At 42.3% G+C, this 21,114-nt stretch overlaps 1 protein-coding gene across 1 annotated transcript; it reads left to right on the forward strand.

The window, feature by feature from the left end:
- The first annotated feature begins 1,477 nt into the window (after positions 1 to 1,477).
- On the forward strand, positions 1,478 to 11,496 carry LOC144114583 (uncharacterized). The gene is made up of 3 exons (XM_077648421.1): positions 1,478 to 1,622; positions 8,097 to 8,150; positions 8,830 to 11,496. The coding sequence occupies exon 3, from the start codon at positions 8,910 to 8,912 to the stop codon at positions 9,552 to 9,554; it is 645 nt and encodes a 214-aa protein (XP_077504547.1). The 5' UTR covers positions 1,478 to 1,622; positions 8,097 to 8,150; positions 8,830 to 8,909; the 3' UTR covers positions 9,555 to 11,496.
- Positions 11,497 to 21,114: the final 9,618 nt, after the last annotated feature.

Below are 21,114 nucleotides of genomic sequence, written 5' to 3' on the forward strand. Positions count from 1 at the left end.
CCAGTTTCTTTAGGGTGGAAAAAACTGCAGGAACCTTGTATTTTGTTGCCACACGCTTCAAACTGTGCGCCACCTTTTGGGTGTACGGGATGACAACCGGTCTACTTTTGCTTTTGATGGCCTCATCTTGGTCACATTTTTTACTACGTCCTTCCTTGCTCTTTCGCAGCAAAGCTTCAGCTACTTTGCTTAAGATTGACGTTGGAAACCCTGCGTTTTCCAACTTCCGAATCTGGGTTTGAAAGCTTTCCTCTGCTTTATGGCAACATATTTCAGCGACGCTTCCAGGCGCATCTGAGCAATGGCGTGCTTTAATGTCTTTGGGAGGAATCGTAGGGCATTAGTTCTTTTTGTGCGTGAGGGCGATACATCCAGCAAAAGCTTTTGTCTTTAAGGGTGATGTCAATGTCTAAAATCTGCAATCTGTTGCCTTGGGCAAGCTCATGGGTGAAGTCCATACCTTTTCCAAGTAGTTTAAAACCAGATCAAACTTCTTCCACTATTTGTGGGTAAGATGAGGAAACCTGTTTCTTTAAAATAATTAAAAAATTGTCAACATATCTAAAAGCTTTCGGCACTTTGGCGTTGTCAAAAGTTTCCACCAGTGATCTGTCCATCTGCGCAAAGATGTTACATAGCACAGGAGCCACGCAAGAACCAATGCTAATTCCTTTGCAAAAAATCTTACCCACAGATAGTGGAAGAAGTTTTATCTGGTTTTAAACTACTTGGAAAAGGTTTGGACTTCACCCATGAGCTTGCCCAAGGCAAGAGATTGCAGATTTTAGACATTGACATCACCCTTAAAGACCAAAGCTTTTGCTGGATGTATCGCCCTCGCGCACAAAAAGAATTCGCATTCGCGGTGAATAAACAGTTGGAAGTTGCGCCTGTCCCGCCTCGCTTGCTATGTGTTGTCTTTTTTGGCACTACAACCCTATTCTGGACACAAGAGAAACGTTTCTCTGAGGCTTTCATGAATCTGCTTGCTTTTATGATACACTGACTTGTGGCTCTAGACGACTCTTACACCTGTATCGTACGTAGTGCAGTACTCACGATTAGGTGCTCTGCTGACGACTTGCTTATCTGTCTTATCGATGCTACAGCACTGATTATGGTCGACATCTACGCTACCATTGTTCAGAGCTCTGCTGGCGTGCCAGAAGAGTACCATGTCTGCAGCTTTTGCAGCTGCAGTTTTGTGTTTTATTCCAGCATGCAGAGTTAGTCACGCGAGCACTGCTTAACACAACTGTTTCACCCTCCCCGTCGCTTGTTCCCACGTCAGCGCCCCTCCCCACACCGGTCTCTCTTCTATCGCCGCCACCGTATGTGCCCCCACCCGCGGTTCGGCAAGTGCCCCGTGAGCACGCATCGGTGTCTTGCCCACCTTCACACCCCGCTGTCTCGTACTACACCCCGGTCTCTCCCAAGTTTGCTGCAACGGCCCCTACAGATGGGCATCCACCTGTGAGCTCCCGTCCCTGGGCACCTCCTACCCTCCCTGCTTCCCAGCTGTGGCGCCTGCCCTTGGGCCATTGCCGGCAGCACCCTCTCTCGAACCAGGTCCGGACCCACTTGTAGTCCCAAGTTCGCCTGCTACCTCAAGCCCAACCACAGTGAGCACAACTGTCATTCCTGCCGCGAGGCACGCATGCACACCACCCCAGGGCCTTGTCGCACCTAACGCGCCACCCGACATGCTTGCCACGTATCCCTGCCTACCTGGCGCCTTCACCAGTGCTTGTGCCTCCGTGACAGATGAGACAGCCCTACCGTATCCTTCCCATTTCGACAACTACGCTCCGGACTTGCTTCTTGTGCCCCCAGCCACCCATCCCACTGCCATAGTGAGCTTGTTTTTGCATAAAGCCGGTGCTCCTCGTTGACCACTTCCCTGCATAGCAGCCCGAGTCCCATGCAGCAGATCTCCAGCTCAGTGCCGTGCACCATCGTCTCACCGTCGCAAGTTGCTGAGGCATCCCCTCCTATGGCGGCGGTTTCCGCACGCCGTATGTTTGCCTGCACCAACTGGGCCAGCGCACATTGCATATCGCCCGTAAATAATGGCGCGGGTACATTCTCGGCACTGGCATTTCCTGGCCAGCTTCAACCCCACTGCCGGCCCCACCAGTTCACCTTACGACGCAGCACGCCTAGCTTGCTTCCCATTGCTCGATGACTTTTCCCACCTGTTCCTCCCGTCATCATTTTTTGGCTCCCCTCGCCCTCTGCAATGCAGCAAGGCTCGACCGCCCGAGGTCGTTTCTTCCACCCGACAGCCTTCCCGACTTCTGACCCGGCCTCTCCTGACATGAAACCTGTACATGCCATTTTTATTTTTATTTAATTGCACATCGTGCTATGGGGGAGCATCTGTAGCGGCGCTGGTGAAGAAGAACCTCTCGCTCATGCAACACAGAACGCTTTCGGCAACAGGCCTAGCCAGCAACGTCAACAGCCCGCTCCGCTGGCTCACCGGCCACGGCTACCGGGACATCCAGTAAATGTGGGTTGCCTTCCACACCTTCCCCATGTACAAGTGGCTACTGTATTTAACTCTGCTTTTGTGCAATTGAGGCTTTCTCTTGTGCATGTTATGCTTTTCTGTGTGTCATTTTGCAGGCAAATCAAGCATATTCGCAGGAGTGCTGGATGCTGGAGGAACAACCTCTATGGACAACTGCTGGATATGCAGATGATATCCTATGGCTCAGATTTTTTCAAATTGTGTATCTGTTGCTCTCAATTTCTGATAATTGTGTGCCAAGTTAGGCACATCAGAATCCTTCTGGGTAATTTGTGACGAATACAATGGGTCTTGACTTGGCAGCATTTATATATGGGGTGCAGGCCATTTTGGTGAGCTTAGGTTTACGACCTTTTGTGGCATTTCTGTTGTGCTCATTGCTTTCGCGTTTGCCTGTGTTGAGCTGTATGGATTGACAGCTTTTTTGCTTCCAAGGTCATCTGCTGTTCCTGCAATAAACAGAGGTTTCGAAAATGTAGGGCTGAGACAAGCAAATTGTTCTCACATTCCTCTAAGTACTTAATCAGTTGCGTGTCCTAGGTGAATTTTGGCCTGGTTATCTTTGGGTACTGGCAAAACAGACACCGTGCTTACTTTTTCTTACATATATGCATTTCTGTGGCATCCTAATTCCACACCCAATGAAGAAGTGAGTTTGCTGCAGTGTTCGGTACAACCAGGTGCGGTGTTAATGTGACAAGCAGGAAAAGCCTACTGAAGTATGTGCAACACCATTCTGGGTCCGCTCTTGGAACTTGGTACAGGCAGTAAAACAAACTTTCTAGCAGGTTAATCTTCCCTGTCACCTGCAACCCTTTTCATACTATGATAAAATGTATCCCGGCTTCAGTAACAAAATTCCTAACTGGTACCCAGTGCACTTCTCTCTCTTAAAAGCACTGCTCCCGTGCAAATAACTTATTACCTATGGCTGTTGAAGTTAGGTAATCTGCCATTGCAATTAATACTGGGATGCCAATCTACTGCATTTAAAGCAGCGCAAGGGCGGGACACAGTAAGGAAGCACCGTGAGGGCTGACTATTAACTAGTTTTATTCCAGAAAGCTCAGGAACATATATGCGTTTGATCATCATGTTTCTGGTGCATGCATTGTCATTAGATTTTAGCTGTGTTTACATTGTTATAAATTTTTTGTTGCTCTGTGTTTACAGTTGTTTTGTTGCTCCGTGTCTTGCCCTTTGATATCTTGTCAGTAGCCGAGCTGGGCACATGCCGTTCCCTCATTCATGATGCAATTTTTGGAATTTTTTAGTTCTTAGCTTGCCAAACCTATATTACGTGTGTTGCTGAGCTCCTTGGAATAAAACCAGTTGATACTCAGCGCTCGTGTCTTCTCACTGTGCCCCGTCCTTGCTCTGTTTTGAATATAGCCGCTAACCAACAAGCCCAATTCTCAGCACTTGCAAAAAAATCTGTGATTATTGGATATATAGAGCACGTGGGCACCTCCACTATTAGAATTTGGGTTTTTGCATACTTATTCTGTCTTGCTCTCTTGATGTCACAAACAAATAGAGTCCTGGTACTACAAACTGCCAAGCATTAACCTTTAAAAATGCTTCCAACCCTTACTTCACAGGTGTCTAACTATTGAAAACATGTAAATTCACATCCCCAGTAGTAGTACCTGGCTTTGTATTTGCATTAAGCCATAAACACAACCAATTAACTTTCAAACACAAGTGCCTACTGCATTTTACGTGCTGTATTCACAAAGCACATAACCAATTCGCTTGTGGCTTTATAGACTTCTGCTTAGGCTACTATGCTCTGTTTGACTTTACAATTATGAGGAGCACTATTACGAGGACAAAGTGTACATCCATCTGGCTTTGCCTAGAGAACTATCCAGACCAGCTATGTTAGACATAACACTATTGACATTGCGTCTTAGCTGGTAGAAAACACCTGTTTCAAATATTCGTTTGTACTTTAATACAATGCTAGTTGCACTTATTTTTCTCTGACCATATCCTTTCACATTTTGTGCCTAGGAAAGAAAGAAAACGATGCAATCTGTTGTCAGATGTTTTTGGAATGCTCGCTACTGCTCTGTGCATTGCCGTTTACAAAAAAGCACACAAGTGCTGGTGCTTGTGGTATTTCTGTTCATTTTAAAGACACTCCTTTGCTCTCCATTATTTTTCAGGCCATTATTGATAAGCCAAGGTGTACAACATTCAAGAGGAGAAACCTTCAGTACCGGCCTGCCATTGCTTGATGCTCATAACCTGAAAAATTGCATGTGCAGTGATCTCAGTGCATTGTGTTTATGTACAAAGTGGGATGAAAATGGTTTTGATGTAATTGTTTTAATTACAGGGACCTAGACGAGGAATGTGGGCTCGCCCTCAAAAGAAAAATTTTGTTTAGTGGACTCGCTTTGCAAACAGTATAATTTTTTCCACAGAAATGACTGTCTTGAAAAAGGAGAGGGAAGAAGGGAATAACGGGAATAATAGATTGCTGCATTGTGGCCTGTTCAGGTGTTACTGATGCTGAGGGGGCACCAGGTTCCTTTTTTTTTGAGCTCGAGAGTCGTGCAGCAGAAAACATTGGCGTACATTGGTAGAACAGTTTAAATGAGGCTCTGAATGAGATTCCCATTTCAGTCGTGGCACATACAGAACACGTGACTACGTACAGCAATCAAATGCAACCTCCGGCTTGTTTACTCTTGTGTGCGCTTAGCAGTACTAGTACTAGAATCAGCTGCCGCGGTGGCTCAGTGGTTATGGCGCTTGACTGCTGACCCGAAAGACGCGGGTTTGATTCCAGCCGCGGCAGTTGAATTTCGATGAAGGCAAAATTCTAGAGGCCCGTGTACTGTGCGATGTCCAGCTGCAGCAGTTGAATTTCGATGAAGGCAAAATTCTAGAGGCCCGTGTACTGTGCGATGTCAGTGCACTTAAAGAACCCCAGGCAGCTGAAATTTCCGGAACCCTTCACTCCGGCGTCCCTCATAGCGTGAGTCGCTTTGGGATGTCAAACCCCTATAAACCAAATGAAACTAGTACTAGGATCACTGTATTTGGTCACTCAAAATCAAGCACCATGGAGAGAGCGGGACCTGACGAACAAGTGCCAGCTGGTCTTCCAGCTTTCCTAGACAAGCCAGGCAGTCCATGAAAAGGGTGCAGAGGCAAGGAGGTTTGATGGCTGTGGGGCATTCCAGAAGCCAGTGGGTCAAAAAGGTTTATTTTTTAGGGCAGTTATTACATACAGGAAATGTTGCATACTTTTGGAAGAAATTCTGTGCCGGTGTCAATAACATGTTGCATGTCTGTTTGTAAAGTAAATTTGTGACTTGGAGAATTGAACAAAATAAGCATCTCGAGCTCAGCTTTGATAAAGGAAGATCACTAGTTCCAAAACATTATGCTCAAATAAAAATGCAAATTGCAGAAAATGACGCCCTTATTTTTGGTGCAAAATATGGCGAATCAGAACCCATCTTGTTATGCAGAGACCAAAACAAGAACTCTGGAACGGAGGTGATGGTCATCGTGAAAAACTTAATGTGACATGAAGGAGCACAAAATGCAATTATGGTGGACATTGTGTGATAGTTATGTTAATCATGCACATTTATTTTTTCATTGATGCTATGTGATAGTTATGTTAATCATGCACATTGATTTTTTCATTGATGCTGGGTGATAGTTATGTTAATCTTGTACACTGATTCTTTCATTGATGCTGTGTTTTTCCTTGTTTTTCAAAGCTGAGACGTCAAAAAGGTGAAAATTGCATGTGTTTGAATAATTAGCCTTCTGGCGCATCTGTGTTTGACGCTTCAATCTTTATCTTGATTCTTGTGCTGTATGGCCTTGACTCCACTACTTCACACTGTTGCTTTGTCTTCTGGTTGAGGCTTTGTGAAGACTATAGCTGTGCAAAATCTGTGCTATCAGTATCATATGGTTTATTCTACATGTTAATGTATGTGCAGCTGTTCACTGCTTTATAGGCATTTTTTTGGCTTTGCTGAAGTGTGCAATACGATTCCTTGTGGTTGGTCTCTATTGAATGATCTCATTTTGTGATGTGCATAGCATTACTTACTATTTCAAAACAGTGTTTTTTTGCTGTGTGCATTTACCCTGCATTATGACATCTTACATTCCATTTTAAGACTTTTTTAAGAGCAGGTAAAATTTTGCTGTATGGGGTGTTCTGTTACAAAGTTTTTAAGTTTTCTTGTAATACTGTTTGTTATGTGCATCTGTTTTGTCAAGGTAGTACCCTTTTTACTAGATTTGATAACCCACAGTGTTCTTTCTTTAGTTGCCTTGCTAGGGCCCTTTGAATCACGAGCCTTCATGAATCACAAAATTTCTTTAAAACCAGTGTAGTGCTGCGATTATGCTCAGAATAATGCAGCAGCTGATGAAAAGCTGACAAGTCGCACTATTATTCACAACCTGTCGCCATGTTCACTGCCTCTACAGTGGTGGTCTTGACATTGGAGCATGCACCTTACACATAGGATGTGCGGTGCTGGATGCCTAGTGCCACTAATTACCCGCCAGTGCTACAAAACGCAAGCTTTGTCCCTGGCTTCTGCTGGGTGGAATGCTTGGAAATGGGTGTTTGACCCCACCTTGTTTAGAGGAAAGTGCGTGATGCCATGCTGCTATTTGGCCAGAGCTGCCCTTGCGCCATGAAAATTCACCATTGTCATCCTCGGCTCCCTGTCTCGCTGTTGCAATGACCTCACCTCATCAGTGTGTTCCCAGACATGGGCTTCTTTTGTGCCATCCATGGTGTTAGAATAGCTGGTAACCTTAAACCTTTTTCAGAACAGCGCATTGGTGAACTGATCAGCATTTAGAAGTGCATTGTGAAACTCGGGTCATAACAGTTTCTTCATTTTTTCCTTGTCCCAAAATTGGAGGTGCAGGCATTAAATGAGTAAATATGAAATGCTCTAACTGCACCCAAGAAACAGTAGTGTGCAGTTTAGATGTGGTTCTACTGACTTGATTAATTACACTCTTGGAGACGGAGGCAGTACATTGTGTTGGGCATATTGGCAACATTAATGGGCAGCTGTAACTTGGACGTTTTTACTGGTAGCCATGCTCTGAAAAGTTTTTTCCTTTGCACAGTTCAATAGCTTTGAATGGTTTAATAATGAAATGATGGCTGTATCAATGTTTTGTGTCATTAAACATAACAGACACTCATTAGTTCTTAAGCCTGTCTAAAGACTGTCCTTCCCATGAGGCCAGAAAACGCGCAACATCATTTGTCAATGTAATGGTTGTTGACTCGGTTCCGATAGGTCTCTAATTTGTAGACAGTTGTCAGTTTTTCATGAGCTTAAGAACAGTAATCATCTGCATGCATAGTTAAAGGTCAAGAATGTTTGCTTTGGAACTCTTTTTTTCAGGCTCTACCTGCTGAATTTACACAACCTTGAAAGGCTGTTTTACGAAATTGTATTCCATATTCACAGTGTCATGCACATACCACAGCATGAGCTGTTGCATGTGTAATCTTTTGTCTCAGTGGATGTAATCTGCTTTTCACATGCAGGTCTGAGCTCCAGAGACCACAACCATGGTGTACCTTCTGGACAGAACTCGCCAGGTTAGAATCACACTTTTTCTCCATATATGCTTTCCTGAAGACTGTCTTTGAATAGATTGAAGGATATAGAAGCTTCACTTTACTGAACTGTGGTGAATGACGATTATATGTGCCTTTGATATTCTGGAAAATTGCTTTCTGTGATGTGTGTACTACTCACCAAACTGTCACCAATGTGAGTTCTGTTTATTGATGCAAGAAATTGTACAAGGGACCAAGGCCTTGCCAGGCTTTTAGACGAGCCTTGGCCTCCTTAGATACTGTCTGAGGAGCAAATAAAACAAAAAATTGCATTGTGCATTGGATTAAGTATAGCTGACTCCCAGTTGTTTATTTATTAAGCCCACTTGGGTGGAGTTCGGACAGAGTCTTTCTTAATGTAAGTGCAAAGATCAAATGCACCAACTTTGGATGAATTCAAAGGGTGCCCTATTTTTTGAGGGATAAAATTTCTTGCAGCCTAAATGTTTTTTTGCCTGCGTGCAGAATTGAGTGTAGAGACATCTTGTTTCAGGCCCGAGTTCTCCTTAGGCCTGTTCTGTGGAATAAAACTTCTGATGAACATCCACAGCTTTTGATGAGTGTGCTCTCTGCATTCAAGATTTTTTCCTAACCCCAAGTGAACTGTGGATTGTTGGTTCTTGCATTTTATTCAAAGTACTCTGTCTGTACAACACAGGCTCAGTAATCACGTGGAGCGCCCATGGCACACCTCCCGTGCAAGATTCAACCGGTGAAAGGCACCCTGTGAGCCACTGCATGGAGTCTACTCCTTCCGGCATGGGTAACCACAGCGGTAAACCCACAGGAAATAAGCTACATGAATGCCCCAACTGCAGCATGAGATTCAAAGCAAGATCCAAGCTTGTGGTGCATCTCCGAGTCCATACCGGTGACCGCCCATACCAATGTAATGACTGTGGAATCCGCTTTTCACTAATAGCCAATCTGAAGAGACACCAGCGCACTCATACAGGCGACCGCCCATACCAATGTACCAACTGTGGAAGCAGCTTTGCACGAAAGGCCACTCTGAAGATACATCAGCGCACCCACACGGGCGAGCGTCCTTACCATTGTGACCACTGTAATAGCAGCTTTTCAAACCAGAAAAACCTGGTGAGACACCAGCGGATTCACACTGGTGAACGTCCTTACCGTTGTGACCATTGTAGTAGGACTTTTGCACAGAAGCAGAGCCTAGTGCTACACATCCGTACCCACACTGGTGAAAAGCCGTTTCAGTGCCAGCTGTGCCCCATGGCTTTTGTGATGCGTTTAGGCCTTGTAAGGCATGAGAGATCCCATAAGGGTGAAAAGCCCTTCCAGTGTGACTTGTGCCAAAAGGCATTCTCTCGGAGGCCAGCTTTGAAACACCACAAGGAGGCTATTCATAAAATATAGCAGTAGTCTGTGATGCCCTTGGTATATGTTTTGCTTACTACCAATTGGTATACTTTCTAACAAGGTTCTAGCTGAATACCCCATGAAAGGTGCTGGTAACTGACCTTCGTCATTAATTACATTGGCAAGTTTTGTGTATTGTGACAAACTTGTCAGAAAATGACATTTTTTCTGCCCTTGCACAACATCCACGCTGTCGCTCCAAGTCTTTCCTGAAAACAGAGAGTGAGCCTGCTATGCTGGTAAACTTGCATAATGGAAGTAAAATCGCATTCATACATAGATGGCATCACCTATTGTTGGAGAGTGACTTTCAAAAACGTTGTACGGAATGATTTTCTGGCACTAGTTGTCACCCTGCCTCAGTGAAGAGATTTTGGGTGTGAAAGGTCACACAATTTCTTTTAGTCTTGAAGCCTGAGCGAGATAATTTTTGTGAGCTTAACTATAAGGTCACTGGTTTGTATCACTGAGCAAATTGCTGTTTTTTTGACAACACAGAAAATGCTGCTGTGAAAATCTTTGTTTTTTAAAGCAGTGTTAGTGTCAGGAATGAGAGAGGTCAATTAGGTTTCCAGCCTCAAAATGATGTGTCTTGTGTTTGCAGTCTTGAAGAGTTGTGTGTTCTTTGTAACAAGAGCCGACAAAACAATTCACTGACATCTGTATCACCATTTCTGAGAGCACTGTCTCTGCCCTATATAAATGGCACAATATTTATGGAGCAGTTTTCTCACTGTCTTTAATCTATTTCGTCTGTTAGAATACCAGCTGTTCGTGACCATTTCACATTGTGCTAGCTTCTTTGTTATGTTGGTGTTACTTGAGAAAGCCTTTATTTACATAAGGTGCTCATGATAACAAGCCACAAGGGTCGTGGCTGCTGAAACAAAAAATACTTTGATTAGTGCCTTCAAAAAACGTAATCTTTTAGTGTAAATAAAGCTCATACTTTAGGTCAGTTGTGTGAGACTGCTTAGTGCACATTAGTATTTTATTCCAGTTTCTATTGCAAAATGTTGAATGCTTTCTGGCTATTTGTAAAATTTGTAAAAGTTTTCATTAAAATTCAAAAGTAGTGCAGTTTTTTGGCTAGCCTGCTTCATAAAAACTGCTTATCCCATTTTTTTAGTGTTATATTTCGAGCATCCTTAGACGTCATTGTGCCTTGCATCCAGCAAAGAATTGCTGTCAGGACTCTCTTCAGCACTCAGTGCTGTTCCCCACAACAAGGCTGTTTTGTGTTATAGTATTGCATTATCAATAGTGCAAGAACTTGTGGTTGTTTTGTTGGTTGCTTTGGAGAAAAGTTCAAACTTCTCATTTTCCCAACCACTGTGCATTTACCTGTCGTTGCATGCATTCGTTCTAATAAAGATCGATGAGCAACCTTTCAGGTGATTTTCAAATGAATAACCTCTGTTCTTCTCTTTTACACATTGTGCAGCCTTCCCTATGCTTTGCACTCGCATTCTTTGAAGCTCAAGCACAGTTAACCAATATATGCCTCGCGTCCTACATGCAGGACACCATTTGGAGTAACTCTGAAAGTTTAGCAAAAACTTGTGCCGGCCAGCGTAGGTTCAAGAGGGTGTAACCTTCTCTTGTGCATGGGTTGTGTTGAGTTTGTTTACTTTTATGCATTCTGATGTTCAGAAAGATCGGACAGTCTTCTTTGGACACCAGTTTTGAAATTTGAGTCCGTCGAATACATTGTAATTCTGCAATAAAAACAAATCATTTCTGTCCATTGTCATAAAGAAACCACCGCTGGTGATGAGAAATTCAATTTTAGAGTCTATGTCAAATATTGACAGGTTGTGAATCTGCCAAATATCCTGCATTGTAGGACAGCTGGAAAGTTGGTGTTTATAAAAATATTTCTGCCAGTGAAAGGATGATTTTGATTTGGGAGTGAAATAAACGGTTATATTGAAAAATATTTTAATGCTTTCAGATTGCTGAAATTTTGGCATATGCGAGTTAAGCTGTGTACTCAAAGAATGATTACAAAGCACGTCGCAATTACCGAGCCGCTGCCGTGGTGGCTCAGTGGCCGCTTAGTGTTTATAGCACTTGTCTGTCGACACGAAAGGCACGGGCTTAATCCCCACTGTCGCAGTCCAATTTCAATGGGGCTGATATTCTTGAGGGCTGTGTACTTGTTGATGTTATTGCACGTTAAGGAACACCAGGTGGTCAAAATTTTTGGAGCCCTTTACTATGGCATCCCGCATAGCCAGAGTTGTTTTGGGACGTTAAACCCCCATAAATTAAACTAGTTACAGTGCCAACTCTGTACACACTAAGCCCTCTCCGAGTGCATAAAAAGCAAATTGGGTGCTTTTGAGTTCTGGCTCAAGATTTCGTGTTAGGAGAAAGAGCTGGTATGCAGCGTCATTATGGTCATGGTTCTTACAGGGATCCCGTTTGTTGTTTTAAAATTTCATCGACACAAGAGGAATAGTTTCCGACTCCACACAATAATAATAATTTGTTTTGGGGGAAAGGAAATGGCGCAGTATCTGTCTCATATATTGTTGGACACCTGAACCGTGCCGTAAGGGAAGGGATAAAGGAGGGAGTGAAGGAAGAAAGATATGCCGTAGTGGAGGGCTCCGGAATAATTTCGACCACCTGGGGATCTTTAACGTGCACTGACATCGCACAGCACACGGGCGCCTTAGCGTTTTTCCTCTGTAAAACGCAGCCGCCGCGGTCGGGTTCGAATCCAGGAACTCCGGATCAGTAGTCGAGCGCCCTAACCACTGAGCCACCGCGGCGGGTAACAATCCCGTGAATTTTTTGTATTGCAGCTAGAACAGAACTGTGGCATGGCAAGGCTGCAGCGTACACCTCTCAACTTTGAAATGCTTCATCACCATGGGTGATGTTAACTGAGTGCTCACACGCATACCACCACATCCCTTGCACAGCAGAACTACAGGAGAGGGATTTTGCTGTTATCCTTGAACCGCCATGGTGGTTGCATGTGAAATATATTGCGGTGCAATAGTGCACAATGCTCACCATGTTCTGGAACAGGTTTGACCATTGGTGCAAAGTCAACAAGCAGATGACACATGAATGCAGCACAGTTTTGGAGCGGATGTGCATTGTTGTTAAAGTGACAGCAGTGTGACGAGGTGCACTCATGCATCACCGTTTGTTGCTCGGCTGCATGTGCAGAGCCTGGCATTGCTTTGTGTAGTGGACTTCTGTGCAGTTAAAAGCTTTATTGTTGCAGAAAATCGGGGAACTGCTGACATGGTATGGAAGGCTTTCAGCTGGTGGATCATTGCAATGCTGACAGACACTGAAAAGATAGTCGCTTTTTGTTATATTATAGATGTAGAAAAAGCACAATACCTGAGCAGATGAGAGGGCAAAACACTTCCCTAGAATACATTCTGGGCGTGTTTCGGGCTGAGCACGGGATATCTACTGATAACGTTTGTTTAAAAATGGTGTGAACATCATCAGCGTGTGCAGTTAAACTCGTAGGATTTCACTGTCAATTTTGCCTTCCTCATCGCAGAGCCTTTGGGAGATGCAAAACACACAGTTCAGTCATTCTAGACGAGTGTTTTGCCCTCTGTACAGTCAATAAAAAAAGTCAGTCAAGCAGCAAATGTTAGGAAAACAGTACAAAGGCATTGCCTTCACGTCGTTTATCATGTGGGCCGGTCATATTAGGACGCTGTAAGGCTTGCACCTCCTGCGCAATTCTGTTGGTGCACCTTCCCACATATGTCCTGTGATGAGAACACGATGGCCGACCACCTCTCTTGAACAATCGCAGTGCGAAGGCCCACAGTTCTTGTTTTATCCATAATGTGATACATGCTTAGCACCCACATCCACAGCACTCGTCTCACCAGCTTCACAGTTCTAGCCTGAGCTCCGCTACCTCTTGATAAACTAAGGTATGCGGGAAAGCCCACTTGTTGACTTTTGCATGGGGTGTCTGAGGGAAAGGGGGGTGTTGAGTCGAGGTGTCACTGGCAGTGCAAGCAGTAGTGTAAAAATGCCTCCTATTGCATGGTGCATTGTAGTCCATGCACCATGCACGCTATATGATGCGGCTGTTTGCGAAGTGCAGGATTACGCTGCACGATGACGTTAGATCCACGTGCTGTGGGATCGCAGCAGTAGTTAGATGATGGCTCAAGTGTGGATGAGTAGTCCAGTGTCGAATACATTTTCGTTTTGGAAAGTTCCCACAAGCACGCCCGCGCGACAGCTGAGTGCGGCAGGCAATAGGCAGCCACCGCTGGATAATGCTATCATGTTATATTGTTAAAGGTCATTCCGAAATGACCTCCATGTTTTTTTTCTTGAAACTGATATTGGGGGTCAACTTACATTCGAGTAGACTTACAATCAAGTAAATACCGTATACTATTATGTTGCCCAATCAAGAAGTACACACTTCTGTGCATGTCCTGTTTTTTTTGCATAGTGCTGTGTCAGTATAACATTGTTTACTTTGGTTCCAAAATCCATACATGTCTGAAAAATAACAAAGGCAATTGCCTATTGATCTTTTAATGAAATTTTTTAATGCTATACAGATATTCGATATTCGCAGGCATTTGTCCTCGCATTGGCGTTCAATTCCTGTTCGAAAATTTGAATATTCATAATCCCAAATTTATATATCTATATGGCACAGAGGACCAATGCATCATTTGGCCTGATGACCCTGCATAGATAAGCCAGAAGTATATAAGATTCTTATGTTGAATTTTAAAAACTTATAGATGACAGTGTTAAAGGATATCAAAAATTTTTCCAAGAAGTTGATGTTTTTGCGTCATATTACAAAAGAGTCATGCCCTAAAAGAAGCCAATCATAGCACTGGATGGCAATGAGGGATTAGCAGATGAGATTAGGAAGTTATAATGCGAAAGCATTATTTGGCTTTGTTCGCGTTTCGGATCTGCAGAAAGTGGGTGCAAAATGTGTCGGCAACCGTTGCATTGTTTGAGGAAGAGGAGTAAAAGAATAATTGTATGCAATAGAGGAGGATAAAATGTCAATGTGCGTCAAATTTGGTTGATGTGCAATAATTAATTAAAGGCAAGAAAGTTGATTGGACGTTGAAATAGTCCCGGACGTTGATATAGTGGGTGGATGTCAGAATTGTAGGAAAATATGTTACCAAGCCGAATGAAGGTTTGAAATCTGATTGATGACCGATGATTATTTAAACAAAAACACTTTGGTTGATGTGGAGTAATTAGAGGCGAATAAAAATCGGGGATGTCGAGGTAGTGTGAGGGTGTGAGGACATCAAAACAGCCTCGGACTTCGAAGGAGTATAAAACGAAAAAAGAAAGGTGGAAAAAGAGTAAACCAGGTAAAAATGTATAGTGACGTAAAATTAAAAAAAAATGATAAGTAATGAAAAAAATGCTGAAAAACAGAAACAAACGACAAAAAAAGCCTAGACATGACAATAGTGAAGCAAAAAGAGGTGACGAGTGTGGGAGAGGCATCAATGCTTTCGCAATCTTCCAGTGCGGTTTGCCACCGTGATCTGTAAAGTTTTTTTGGGATGAGATGGCTCGATCTGTCTAGCAAAGCAGAGGTTGTATTCGAGGTGAGTGGGAGAGACTACAGTCACTAAGTCTTTATTTAGTGACTCTAGGAGAGACCTTTGTTGTGCTGTGGATGTATAGTTAGACTCACAAAAGTGAAGAGAAAAGGTTTTTCAGTATTTAAATTAGTCGCCATGTTTCCATGAAACCATACTGAAGCTTCCATATTATTCTCCTTACACAACGCAAGAGAGTGCCTTTAAAGACTGCCGTTTCATTCAGAGACCTTTGTCCTCCATACAAGATGCAGGCTAGAAGCATACTTTCCGATGTGGTTAATTTATTCTTTTACACTGTCCTCCGAGTGCAAAAAACAAAAAAGGGCAACAACAACCCCAACTGGACAGTTCAAACTGGCTAGAGTAAACAGACAATAAAAGGGGCAGTCCTTCTCTGCTTGGGCTCCAGGAACCAGTGGGAATTGGTTTAATTGTCAGTCTATGCACATCCCGCCTGCGTGCAGCTATATCACCAATTCCACCTTATGATGAAGGCTCCACTTCAAGAAAACGATAACTATAAGTATGGGTGTGGTGCATCATTGTATGCAACACTGAGTGAGAAAAGCATAACATTGATAATTGGGTATTAATGCAGTCTCCTCTGTGAGCTTAGGTGAATTTTACAGCCCCATGGTTATATGCTGCTGTTAGCTGATGCCTGCAAGGCGGTCATATAGTATCACTGGAAGTTAAAGAAGCAACCCAGAATGCTTCCCACTATCGAGCCAGCAATATGTGTTCTTACAAGAGAGGCACTGAACCTGCAAATGTTGCTTTAAAAATTTCAAAGGCATTAAACAGGTCTGGTTTGGTTTACGGGGTTTAACGTCCCAAAGTGACTCAGGTTATGAGGGACGCCGTAGTGAAGGCCTCCCGAAATTTCGACCACTTGGGGTTCTTTTACGTGCACTGACATCGCACAGTACATGGGCCTCTAGAATTTTGCCTCCATCGAAATTCGACCGCCGCGGCCGGGATCGATCCGGCGTCTTTGGGGCCGGCAGCCGAGCGCCATAACCACTCAGTCACCGCGGCAGCTTAAAAGGCATTAAACAGAGGAAAGGAATGTAGAGGAGCTATGGAAAACTCCCAGTTCATCTTCAACAGGTGTGAGAAAGTGTGTACATGCAGAAAAAAAATTGTGTTTTGAAACGACTTAACATTGAATTCATTAGAGGGAGTGCATACTCAGATGGTTAAAGCGAGGAGCACGTGGAATACCTTCGATAATATTGGACGCTAAATGATATGTACTATAAGTAACTCAAGCCTAGAACACACATTAACAACAGTTAGAAATTGAACTAAAAACAAGCTCTATAAGTTTCTTTCAAGGAATTGTTTACCACAGCCAATGGGATGCAAACTGTTCTCGGAGCATTTGTTTTCGGATTCTTATTATATACCCTGAACTGAGCACACAAGCAGCATGGTTGTGAAGTTCAATATGAGGTGAATGACAAGAACTTAGTACTGATTATAGACGCCCATACTAGGGACACGTCTAATTCAGAAGTACTCGGCAACAGTTGTACTGATTTTCATGTGTTTACTGTGGGTAATTGTGTTCCTCCACTGTGTCATGTGACCTTCCGAATGTATCCTATTGTAAAATAAAAAGAGAACAAAAACTGCATAGCAGCGCCATGTTTTCCTATTGAAACGGTGATCACTGCGATGAATAACGCTCACTTGGAATGTGTCTGACAAATTACTGCATTGCATCGGAACCAAGATAACTGGTATGTTATAACAAATTCTGTTTATCATGTATGCAACTGACGTCGGCGTCTATAGAGACTTGTGTATTTATACGCTTTGCAGATGCAAGCAAAGTATCTGATCCCACAGGCTGCCTCACCCGTCGGACGATAAAGCAACCAATATTCTGGCCTGGTGGCTGGGCGAGTTGTGCGTCTGCTTTGATGGTTGCTGTTGCAGTTTTGTCCTGTTTTTATGTGCTGATTTCAAATGTGTATTTTAATTTTATGTTAAACAATTTCTTGTGCACTTAACGTAGCTTTCTGCCGAGGGCTTTCAGGAATTTTTTCTGCAGAGAACTTGCTAAGAATGCATGCTATTGGCTTTTTTTCACATAAAGCTTCGCAGTAAGGTTAAAATATTATCCTGCCTATCGTAGAAGTTGAGTTACAAAGTTTTATGTATTCCTGTTTCTGAAGTGACAACTTCTAAATCCTGTAGCTCAACTTTGATGACAGGTAGGATGATAAGTTTACCGTTATTTCATGGCTTGAACTTCCATGAAACACATGGCAAAATGTTACATAAAATATTGCATAAGTTCACAAGGACTTATTGTAAATAAAATTAAATTAGACATTTGCTATCAGCACGCAAAATTACATGTTCCCTAAAGATTTCATAGTTGTGACTGAAGTAATAAATTTTTTTCTTGAGACCCTCCTGCCCTCCTCAGTTTAGTAAGAAAACAAAACAGCATCTTTGAGGAACCACACAATTTGCCCACCTACCGAGCCAAGCCATCATTTTCTTCTCCAACTGGCAGTGGGGCGCAGCCCATTGTTTTGGCTGCTCGGACAGCCTTTCTGGAAACTGTACTTTCAGGCGCACGAGTTTTTCATCAGTTACAGAAAGTCCAGGCTAGTGCCGAAGTTTTAAATTGCATCTTAAAGAATGCAGACCATAATCCTATCTTGTATATAGTACTTCACATTAACACACATCTACAAATTTTCAGGAAAAATGAACAGCAAAAGAAGATATGTGACAAGAATACTTTGCAAACGAAAAATGCGAGGAATATACAGCATTTTATGCTGATCATTAAAAGTCGGCACAATATGTTGGAAGGGCCGTGGTAGAAAACAGTTGCAAAAGAACATTACAGCTATCTCAGTGTGCATCCGTCTTTACTGCGGCGTGTTACGCTCTCTCTGTGGCTGTAGAAAAGATAATAAATGATAACATCGAGAAGAGCATCAGTTCTACTGATTCTCTGAGCATACTCGCCTCACTTCACCATACAAATGCAGTTGCACCACTAATAGGAGGCATCATACACAACAGATGAGCATGACAAAGTTATGCTGTGTTCTGAGCAATGTCGAAATTGGTGACAATGAGAAAGAGGAACGATGTGCCGCGCATGCTTAGCACGATGAAATCAAGAGTGAACGTTCTTTACAAATAGTACTCTTTAAGCAATATGCTCTGCGAGCTCTCAATCATCATTGTTGAAATCATTAGCCTATGTAATATTTGTATGGCCTAAAATAGAGTATGCATGTGCTATTTGGGCCATAATCAAAGTAGTCTTCCTAATACACTAGAAGCAATACAAAACCACGCCGCTAGGTTCATCTTCTCTGCTATTCATGCCATGAAAGTGTCACTGAACTAAAATTCAATGGTCATCTCAAAGAGTTAACTAACCAGCATCACACTTAAAAAGTATGTCTATTATGTTTCGCAAGAGTCCGTTATCATCCCTGTCTAGTGCATATCCAGCCGCATCAACCATGAAAAGACCACATATATCCTCTGCCTGCCCGCACATCTATCATTTTTTGTATACAGTATACAGTGTGAACAAACGGTATGATTTTCCCCTCCACAATGTACTCCATACTGACCCATCACTATTCAAATCGCCATGAAGCAATGTTAAGCTACGCAACCCGCTCCCTCATGTAATACCCCTTCAAAGGGCCTTTGTAGTAGTAATACATAAATAAAATTTAAAAAAATAAATAAATTGCGGTTTAAATGAAGTATTGAAGTAAATAAGATACACCCAGTAAAATCTATTAAATCAGAATGGGAGTCATGGTCATATCAAAAACGATTCATTAAGTCGTTTTATGTATATATGAAAAAAAATCAGGTTTAATGATTCCTCAAGTAAGTGCTGAGCTAAATAAGACCTTCATTTTCAGTGAAAGGTATGGCATTTTGATCAAGCAGAGAGAGAGCAAGGATTAGAGCCTTAGTCTGGGACTCGGACAATAGAAAATAGAAGTTGAAATAATTTGCTTATTATTAAGTTTTCAGGTTGAAAGTTCTTGACGTTTGTTGTTATCGAAGTTACTCAATCTAGCAAGAAAACTGTAAAACATATTTAATCTCATTAAAGATGTAGAATATACTATCAGATGAACTTGTGCTCACTGCAAAAATGATGCTGAAAACACAATAAGGACTGTGATTTCGCAAGAAGTGTACTATCAAATAGAATTGCTTTTGCATGACATGGTTTGTATTGTGCTGTGATTAAACATTTTCAGTCCTACCTTATTTGTGTTGTTTCCCAAGATGCCGTCTGCGAAAGGCACTTTCGTTTACCTTCCACACACACATGCACGCAGACAACAGCGGCTTTTTCACTGCCCGAAGACTGTGAGTGGTAATGCAGTAAAACATTGAAGATTAATACAGTAATTTCAATTGCACCTTCAGGCTGTGCACAGATGTCACAGTAAAGAGCTCATTCGGTGACCCATCAAAGTTGTCAGATACATAAAAACCAGTGTGTTGCCTTCCTGCACCTAGCTAAACTTTGCAGTTCCCCAAATTTCAATGAGAAGTAATTTTTTTTTAAGTTTGATTTCTAAAAGTGCTGATAAGTAACTATTTGTAAAAAGACAATGGAAAGATGTAACACCTAGACACAGAAAAATGCGAGCAATTGATGACATAAGATAGCTATTAAAAAACCCATTTCAAAAATTCTTCAAGCTATAATTTCCACATGGCAATATTAACATGGACATAAAAAAAATATTGTAATACCTTATCTAAGAGTGCTATGTCTGAATTTTTCCATTGTTTTCTTTATGGATACTAGCCAAAGACTTCAGATTAAAGAGCAACCATGGAATCTTCCGTAATGTGACACAAACATAAATGAAGTCATGTCATAATAAATACTACTATAGTATCAAAGAATATGCCAGGATATTTGATTCAGTTCACATGTTCTATTTGCATACAGCTGCAGGAGACAGAGCCATGCCTAAGTAAAAATACCACTCTACCTATAAGACTTTAAAATACTCCTGCAACAGATTGTCAGAAAATCATTTAATCACATAATTTACGTTCTCCTGTGACTAATGCATTGCTGTCTTAAAGTGTGCTTGATCTGTGAGCAAAACTGTGCTGTCCATGAACTGGAAGACCAAGCATCTGAAGTTATCTAGCTGAAACCATTAGTTATTAAATTTTTTTAAAGAATACGGAAGGTGAAATAGAATCCAGTGGTTTACCAGCCTTAATATATTGGCAGTTTATCACCAAGCTTGTTTTGGTTATTTATTATAAGAATGAACGATCATGCAAAAAATTCTTAAGGATAGCGAAAAAGGGACACCAAAAGCCAAGTGGGTACAGTTTGCTTGGTAAAATCTCATAGCTCACTGCATCAATTATTTTCTGAACATCAAGAAAGAAAGTGCAGTTAAACAATAATAAATAATAATAATAATTGGTTTTGGGGAAAGGAAATGGGGCAGTGAACGAAGAAAGAGGTGCCGTAGTGGAGGAGGGCCCCGGAATAATTTCGACCACCTGGGGATCTTTAACGTGCACTGACATCGCATAGCACATGGGCACATTAGCGTTTTGCCTCCATAAAAACGTAGCCACCGCGGTCGGGTTCGAACCCGGGTTAAACAATTTTTCAAATGACGATTACAGCGCATCTGTAAATTTTCCAGAAATTAATGCAATGCCCCTTCCTGCAATATAACCATATTGGCAATTCAAAATAATAGAGAATGTTAAAATTTTGTCATGCATTCGAATAGGAATTTTTTCTAGTGTTTGTGACGGAATCAATAACAGGTAAATTTGTAAGTAGTTCTCAATGTATCATTATGCCTGAATTCCCTTCAATAGTGGCCTATATAGAAGCTTTGAAGATCATATTACAGCCTTTTCCTGAGGCCCATCAATCAAAAAGATCAGAATGTTTG

The sequence above is a fragment of the Amblyomma americanum genome, chromosome 1 (assembly GCF_052857255.1).
Source record: "Amblyomma americanum isolate KBUSLIRL-KWMA chromosome 1, ASM5285725v1, whole genome shotgun sequence".
Classification (NCBI taxonomy): Eukaryota; Metazoa; Arthropoda; class Arachnida; order Ixodida; family Ixodidae; genus Amblyomma; species Amblyomma americanum.

What these genes read in the sequence shown, in the direction of transcription:
- LOC144114583 (XM_077648421.1), top strand. Translation starts at nt 8,910, where the DNA reads ATGGAGTCTACTCCTTCCGGCATGGGTAACCACAGCGGTAAACCCACA.